Source organism: Antrostomus carolinensis, unplaced genomic scaffold (assembly GCF_000700745.2).
Source record: "Antrostomus carolinensis isolate BGI_N321 unplaced genomic scaffold, ASM70074v2 scaffold45505, whole genome shotgun sequence".
Classification (NCBI taxonomy): Eukaryota; Metazoa; Chordata; class Aves; order Caprimulgiformes; family Caprimulgidae; genus Antrostomus; species Antrostomus carolinensis.
Genome location: NW_010319247.1, coordinates 26,434 through 34,823, shown reverse-complemented (window position 1 = coordinate 34,823; position 8,390 = coordinate 26,434). Strand labels below are relative to the sequence as shown.

Sequence of the window (8,390 nt, the reverse complement as noted above, 5' to 3'; positions counted from 1 at the left end):
CGCTGACAGCCTCTCCCCCAGGTATCAATCTGCACATCAGTTTTTTATTCCTGGCTGAGGGAAGGGCTGTCAAGGTTGCAGCTACACTGTCATCTTCATCTAAACTGCCAGCTGCCCTTCATCGCTTAAAGACCCTCTTCAACACAGGCGCGCTTTGGGAGGGGACCACCGCGTTGGAGGCAAGGAGACAGCAGCAAAATTTCATTTGCTCTGGAGCTGCCCTGGGCTTGATGGATTTGCTGTCATTTGTCAGGGCACTCATAAATAAACAAGAGGCTCCATGCGGCAGGTTCAGCCCCACTGCTGCTCCAGCCGGCTCCCTGCAGCCCTGCGCTGTTGGCCGGTGCGGGGAGAGCGGGAGGGGACCACCGCGTTGGAGGCAAGGAGACAGCAGCAAAATTTCATTTGCTCTGGAGCTGCCCTGGGCTTGATGGATTTGCTGTCATTTGTCAGGGCACTCATAAATAAACAAGAGGCTCCATGCGGCAGGTTCAGCCCCACTGCTGCTCCAGCCGGCTCCCTGCAGCCCTGCGCTGTTGGCCGGTGCGGGGAGAGCGGCAGGGTGTTGGGACCCCTGTGAGATGCAAGGCTCACCCTGGGCCATGGCCACCATCAGGGCATTGGGACAAAGTAGAAACAGGGTGGAGAAGACAAATTTGTGGGGACAGCCTTGGCTTTGGGGTTTGCTGTGGGTCCCCACTGCTGGATGCCTCTTGTGACACCCAAGGATGGGGCTGACACTAAACCACAGAGGACTTTCCAAGTCTAGTTACTGCCTGCCAGCACAGGGCCATAGGACCAGGACAGGGGCATGCTGGCACCTGCATTCTGGTGAGTGGGTGGCAAGCTGGGACAGTCTGGCCCCATGTGTGCCCCTGAAGCTGGCTGAAAGGGGTGGGGAGGGTGCATGGTGTCTGTGCCACCATGCTAAGAGTCACCTCCAGCTTTGCATGCAGCTGGCGTGTCCCCACAGTATCCCCCGTCACCCCCATCCCCTGGCTGGCCAGTGCTGTGCCATGTGGTTGCACTGCAAAGCCCTGACTGCACGTTTCTGCCCAGCAGCGAGCTGCTGTAGGCCTAAATGCTGTTTTCCTTAGTCTAAAACTGCCCTCCTCTCCGGGGTCACTGGCAGTGCGGGAGGGACCCGTGTCTGCTTTTGGCTGTGTGCTCAGGTGCAGCTCTTGGGCCAGAGCAGCTTCCAGCCATCCCCGGCTCTGGGAGGAGAGCCCTGTTGGAGCGGGAGGACGCGTGTGTGTGCAGAGTCCACAGGGCAGCAGGCAGCCCGGTGACAGGCTGCCCCGGGGTGACCTCCCCAGGGGGACGGGCAGCACACAGCAAAGGAGGGCAGTGGGAATGGCCCCACATGTCCCCAGCTGTGCCTTGGTTTCCCTGGGGACTTCTGGCTGCCTATAGCCCTCCCAGTTCAGTTTTCTTGTTGTTGGCTCCTTCATAAATAAAAAAAGCCACTGAAGCATAATCTCTACCATAATGTTTATTAAATAGTAATTTTAAAAGGTTTTTATACAAATCATATAAACACAGTTTGATTTTTTTTTTTTTTTTTTTTTTTTTTTACACTCAAGAATCACAGTAAAAGCTCTTTAAGTCCACAAGTCCTGGCTCAGCCAGTGAACGGTCAAATACCTTGAACTGCAAATCCTGGAGAAGTTCCATTTCTGTGTATAATTTCTTACTGGTTTAATTCCCATGCTCACCCCCAGCAACTTCCCACAAAATGAAATCACCCAGCACTACAGGCTGCCTGGTAGCAACATGTCCTCGCCATGGGAAGGGTGTGGAGGCAACAGCCCATTTCAGCAATGGCATTAACACCAATTTTTATTTTTTTTTTACTTTTCTCACTTTCACAGAGGGAATTGCGATCAGCAAACCTAATCTATTTGCAGAGGAGGATGCAATGAATTGAATGCACAGATGAGGGTGGTGGTTTTTTTTTTTTTTTCCTGTTGAAGTTACAATCAAACACAGTTTTCTGTGGAACAGTAAAGCACCCAGCAGAGGTAAGTGAGGTATCGGCTTTGCAGCATTATTGGCCTGCTCCTGCCCGGCAAGCGCACGCACGTGGACCCTGCCCTGTCTGGAAGGGGCGAGTGGGACACGCAGAGTGGACGCTTTGCTGGGCACATGCCAAGTTAGTGCCAAGATCAGCAGTACTCTCCTGCCCCAGATCAAGAGATATACTAACACGAGTCAGTCCCATGGAGTAAGTCACATACACGATACATACAGAGAATTCACGTGCGTGTGCAAACACAGTATTTCTGAATATATGTATATACGAACTCTTCTCTCTGTACGTCTACTAGACACCATAACATCACCTTTTAAATTATATATTTTCACCTATTGTTTGCCTAAGTCAACTTTTCTACTGTATGGTCCTTTCCCATTCATCCTTCCCCTTACCTGTGATTTGAAGGGGATAAAATCGTTGAGCAGCAACAATCCAGCTTTGAAATGGTCTGGTACATTTCCTCTTGCTGCCTCCGTTTCTTTTGTACAGTAAAATAACACCCCTGTGGAATTTGTCCACGAAGAATGCCAAAAGAAATAAGGTGATTTGAAAGGAGAATCTAAGATACATTTGCTGCCGTTTCTGTTGGATGCACAGTGTGAATTAAAAAAAATGAAGGCCTTTGTGTGTGCGTGTCTCTGCATGTGTGTGTATGAACGTGGATGTTTTGATGGCACAAGCTGGTATCTGCTTCCCCACTAACACATGCATCTTTCTTATAGTGGAGAACTTGTCTTCTCCACCCTCCCCCCTCCCCCAAAAAAAAGCTCCTAATGGAGCTTTTCATGAAACACTAAACAAATATTCCTATTCCCACTGCACTGAGGAGCAGCTGTGGCACTGTCCATGCTCATCTCCTCTCCAGATGTTGCTCGTCTCCTCAAACACCTGTCCTCCTGCAGGATGTGTTTGCAGGGGCTGTGCAAACTGAGCTTCACAGTACATCATATCTTCGGCACTCTGTGGTTAGTGAGGAAAAAAAATCCATCCCCAACCCAAACTCTTTGCTAGGCAAAATGTAAAATCAGGACATGTCAGGTGTTTCCAAAGAGCCCCTGGAAAAGCAAACCCAATGTGCTGGAAAGGTTTCTTGCTCACATACGTGCAAGCTGATAGGGGCAATCTGTCTGCACGGAATTGGAAATGAAGGCATTGGTTTGGGGCCCAGCATTTGAACTCTCTTTCTTTCTCCATTAAATTGTTTTCATAATACTCCTCTCCCACAGCACAGTGGTAAGTAGAGAGGGATCAGCTGCCAGACAATGTAGCCAGACCACTTGAAAGTAGAAGGACCAGACTTCTTCATCTGGGCTCTACTCGGTAGAGAGCAGTGAAGAGCATTTTGCTGGGGAAGGATGAAGGCCTCATTTGTTTGATACAGCACTGATCATCAGATGGAGGAAAAATACTTCTAAGGCACTTGTTCAAAATAAAACAAAACACAGCTCATAAATAAAATTTCAGGTTTCTGCTGCTGGTCAGGAGCAGCACAGCTTTGCTCCAAAGGGGGTATGACGGCAGCTGCTTGGTCCATTGGTGTTGACAGCGCCAGCTCTCGTCCACCAGCTCCAGGGAGAAGGGGAGTGTCGTGAAGGTGAGGAGGGTTGGTGGGTGCCATGGCCGGCTCCCTGGGCTGCGGACACAGCTCCAGCCTCCTTCCCTCTTAATTTTCCCTCCTTGGCACTTTGGAGAGGCCTTGGCGCTGTGCCTCAAGTCAAACCCCAAGTGAAGCCCCCTTCCCAAAGCTGTTGCCTGAGTGCTGGGAGCCTGACAGACTCTATCTTTTGTTTGCTGCAATTTTCTCCTTATAGAAAAAAAAAAAAAAAAAGAAAAAAAAAAGGACAGGATCAAGAGGGGTGGGAGATTCAAAGAAAGGCCTTCCTGATGAAGGTCTCAGCTGTTGCAATCCAAGATCTGGATTTAATAAATGGCTCTTATTCACAAATCACTTTAAGGCTCTTCAGCTTCTCTCAAAGAGGTGCTTCTACACATAGGGTTTCCTTTCTATTTTATTTCTGAATGACTTCAGAAAGCGCTGCTGTTACCATTGACACTAAGCCCAGTATTCCACCTTTTCCCCCTACTAGGAAAAGGAAAATTGCAGGTAACAACACGCTTCCATTTTCAGGACTGGAAACTGCACCTTCCAGGACTTAATGTGAGGTGCACAGATCCCTACACCAAAACGGTATCTGGACAGGGTCTAAAATGGACAGGGTCTCTGTGTGTGTGTGTTCACATTATTTCTAAAGACAGGATGGCTGAAGAAATCCCTCAGCCTTCTCAGCAACTCACCAGAGAAAGGAGGTGGGAATTAACGATCAACGTTTAGTTTCTCACAGCCAAAAGGTAAACCAGTCTCCCTCGCCACATCCCAGCCACTTGCATCAGCAGAAAATGAAGATGAACAAATAAGGGTCTCAGTCCCTCCTTGCCCAGCACAGTCCGGTTTGCGGGAATGCCTGCTCGGTCCTGTAACCTGGCGGCAGGAGCAGTGCCTCCTCCCACGCCCTCCTTCCCTCTTATGGCATTCAGTTCCCATAGAAAACAGCAAAAGAAGTAATCCCTGTCAGCCCACCTCACCGGGTGCAATGCCAAGGGTGACCCCAGGGCACCCATCAGGCCTCTGAGCAGCACTTCTGGTGGTTCATCTTGACTTTGTGCTTGATGCCGTCGTACAGCTCAAAGTTGTAGTTCTCCAGTGTGGTGGAGCTCCGTGAGGACAGCCCAGTGTACGAGCATGTGCAGTAGAGAAGCAGACCAGCACAGATGGCTCCGAGGAGGACACCAAGGGAGCTCATGGCTATGATGGTCACCAGGATGGGATCCAGGGTGTAGAGCCAGCTTTTTTCTTTGTCTAGCTTCGGGGTTCCTGGAGAGTTAGTAGAGAACAGTGTGTCGTTCCTATCCGATCCAAAGTAATCTGCAGTGGAATGGGCACTTATTATCCAGGGATCACTTTTTTTTTTCCTCCCACCTTTATGCATTTCTCACTTGGAGCTGTGATGATCTTATAAGACTATAAGCCCCTCTATGGGTATATCTCAGTAGGATTTGCTAACCCAGGTCTAGCAGTAATGTAAAGCACCAAACTACCAAGAAAGTTAGGTGCCCTAATTCACTTTTACATCTCAGGCGACGTAAATAGCATGCTAGCATCTTACCCCCACTGAAACTCTGGCCCTTCAAGTGCCACTGGGTTCAAAACTATGGAAACAATCTGTCACAGCTCCCAGACTTAATTTTCTCCATTTACAAGTCAAAATGCCACACAAGCAGCAATTAATGCTTGAAAGATCAGTTCCACTCGTCCTAACACAAATACAATATATTGACTTTGCGAGGCTGCTGGCTGTTGAAAAAGGAAAACAAGAAAAGAAAACTAATGTCTTTGTCCAGGCTCTGAGCCACCATTTGAGTATTAGTTCTCAAATGTGTTCTAGCTCCTAACCCCCATTAAAGCTGACGTTTATGAGTAATTGTAGCTTTGAAACACAAGCTCCCCCAGGTAAATTGCGCATGTGGCATTTGGGTACCAACCTGGATCATTGTTGTCTTCAAAATCTTGCTCAGAGATTGGAAAGTCATCCTCCACTCTCGGGAAGTTCACTAGAACAACAAAATGGGAAGCACTGTTTGTTTAAAGAGGCCTTTCTGGGGCATTATTGTCACTGGTCACTGGATTGCAAGATTGGCCAGAAGAAAGTAATAGCTGAACTACTGCAAGGCTCTTCCTCATGGAAGGAGAAAGAACTCTTCCTTTTCTTCCTTTGGACAAAGTAAATAAAGACTCTTGCATACTTGAGAGAACAGGATCTGCCCACTACATCACATTTCATGACCACCAAATGACCAGCTTTTAAGAAGGAAAAGTGAGTGAAAAGCAAAGAAACCAGATAACTTGAATAGCACTAAAATATTGTCATTGGTGTCTGCATAATGTCCATAATTCACCATTAACATGCTCATGGGTATTATCCTTACAACTCTGAATAGGATCTTAGTGCCTGTCATTACTTGCCACTAATGCTAGATCCATTTAGCACACTCTACTTTTCATCTTTTCCCATACATTTTACTGGGCACAGAGCTTCAGTGACCCAGTTTCTCTTTGGGTTTCAGATAAATTCACAGTAATTTGAGGAAGTCATGTATCATCATTACATGTTTTAATGCAAAAGCTAGTTGAAATGGGAAGAGTGGCAAATGGGTGTCCATATCTAGGCATTTATGTTAACATTTCTCTGATCCAGATTCCTTTTAGTGGTGACATTTCTTTATTGTTCAGCACAGATCAAGCACTAGTAGCCAAACACACATGCTGCAATCTGTCTTCCTAGCATTATCTCTACATATAGTCACCATGGCTCTTTTTCAGTTTTCCAAAAGAAAATGCCCTTTCATTTCAATCTGCTTAGATTTTTCAAAGCTGACTGTAACTTGGGGTGCTCAACTGAGAAGGCACCTCAAAATGATCAGGAATGTAGAAAATCAGGGATTACTAGAAAGCGGTAGAAGTCACACCGTTAAAATAGTTGAGGCTGAAAACCAAGGCTACTTCCTGTCTTGTGCAAAAACAGAGAAGAGTTTAAACAAGAAGAGTTTAAAGAAGTTACTTACAAACAATCAAAACTGAAGAACATAACGTGTCTAAAAAGCCATGTGCAAAGAAATTATTCAAAACCTTATAAAAGAATATTTGTGTATATTTACATGGAGATTTAGAACTTGAAAAGGCCTCCTGAACTGTCAAATCCATTTTTTTGGTATTACAGGCAATAGGATCAGGCAATCCCCACTACTGATATTTCAAGGTTTGCTTCCAGAGCAGGGGGCTCTGCTGAATGCCACACTGCCCTAGCACCACCTTACCCCTGACTGCAGTCATCCTCCATGGTGGTACTAATGATACCTTCCCAAATACCCATTCTTTGGGCAGAATTGTCTTTTGCCCTCTGCACTCAAAGGATTAAGGGATTTCTTTGAATTTTCAAGTGAATCTGGCAACAGGAACACACAAAACCCAACACTTGCCCCTCCTGACAATGAGCTCTGTGTCTACTGAGCCAGGTAATTAAGCTGACTCGAGGCTGCTGGTAGCTTGTTGAAGAAACATAGGTGCACACCATCTTCTGTAAATCCTCACTTTAGCAGTGAGTTCACATGATTTCTCAACACTTCCAGAACTGACAGGCCCAGATGGCAACATCTTAGGGCTGGGAGAACTGCCTGAGGGCCTCTTGCAAACATTTAGAGCCGAACATGTGGAAAAATAACTTGCAAAGCAGTTCACAGGCGGAGATGTCTGCTTTGCTAGTCCTCTGTCAGAAGACAAGCAGTGAAATTTGCCATCCGTGTCACCCACATAACCCTACAGAAACTGCAGGCTGCTCGAACAGGGGCAAAGGTGGAAATGGCACCACAGTCTGCCCAAGGAGCCCGTGTGCAGGCAGAGGCCATTGGAAGTCTTTTGCCTTTCCATATTGTAGCTCCTCTAAATTGTGTGTGAGAACAAACTAGCAATTTGGTGCTTTTTTATTTCCCAGGGTAGCCTTGAGGGAAAAGCCAGAAAAAACAAAGCATCAGTTAATCAACACTGTCAAAAGAACACCAGTTCTTCCAGCCTGAAAGGAAGGAGTACTGGGAAAACTTGAAAAGAGAGAACAGTTACACAAAAAGCCCAGCCCAAAATCTATTTACTCTTCTAGCAATTTTCTCAATTCCCCATGCTAATATGACTCCAAGTTCTGCCTAAATGATATCTTCCTCCCCGTCCATTCTCTTTCCTCCTCAGGCCCATGGTAAGCCCTCATTCTTCTGTTCCCTGCATACCATTTCATTGCTATCAGATTGTATGTTGTCATGCAGGGCTCTATGCTGACTTTGGAAAAATACAACTCGATGTTTCTTTTTCCATACTGAGGTTTCTCGAGTCATTAACAAAATCAGCTCTGGCTGTGTGGCTGTCTGCGGGAATTGAAGCTGGTGGGCTCAGTTCAGTTCCTAGTGGAGATGATTTCCCGTCACAGAAACTTGCCTGCTATTTGTCATCACTTAGGCTCCCTTGTGACCAATCTCAGCAATATTGTCACAAGTGGAGCAGGCCATGGAAAGGGACCCCCATGGAATGCAGTCCCTGGAAAAGTCCTGCAAGCTGCTGGGCAGAATGGGAGCATGCATCGCTCTGTGCTGTGGAGGGCTGTTTCCTTAAAGGGCAGCTTTCAGGCACAATTTATTTTGCATTTTAAAAGGAAAAAAAATATATGCTGGAGATGGGTAGGCAGGAAAGTTAAGGGGAACTGTATCTAAACAGGAGGAGCACCTTGCTCGAGTGAAAGGCCCTTTTTAAAGTGTG

At 46.8% G+C, this 8,390-nt stretch overlaps 1 protein-coding gene across 1 annotated transcript in view; it reads right to left on the bottom strand.

Moving 5' to 3' along the window:
* Positions 1 to 4,464: 4,464 nt before the first annotated feature.
* The window catches only part of LOC104525914 (neuropilin-2-like), a 22,234-nt gene continuing 18,308 nt past the window's right edge, over positions 4,465 to 8,390 (bottom strand). Inside the window, exons 4-5 of the mRNA XM_010169194.2 lie at positions 5,576 to 5,644; positions 4,465 to 4,958 (exon numbers count right to left, since the gene is read on the bottom strand). Coding sequence (XP_010167496.2) covers positions 4,654 to 4,958; positions 5,576 to 5,644 — 374 coding nt within the window. The 3' untranslated portion in view covers positions 4,465 to 4,653. The remainder of the gene's footprint in view (positions 4,959 to 5,575; positions 5,645 to 8,390) is intronic.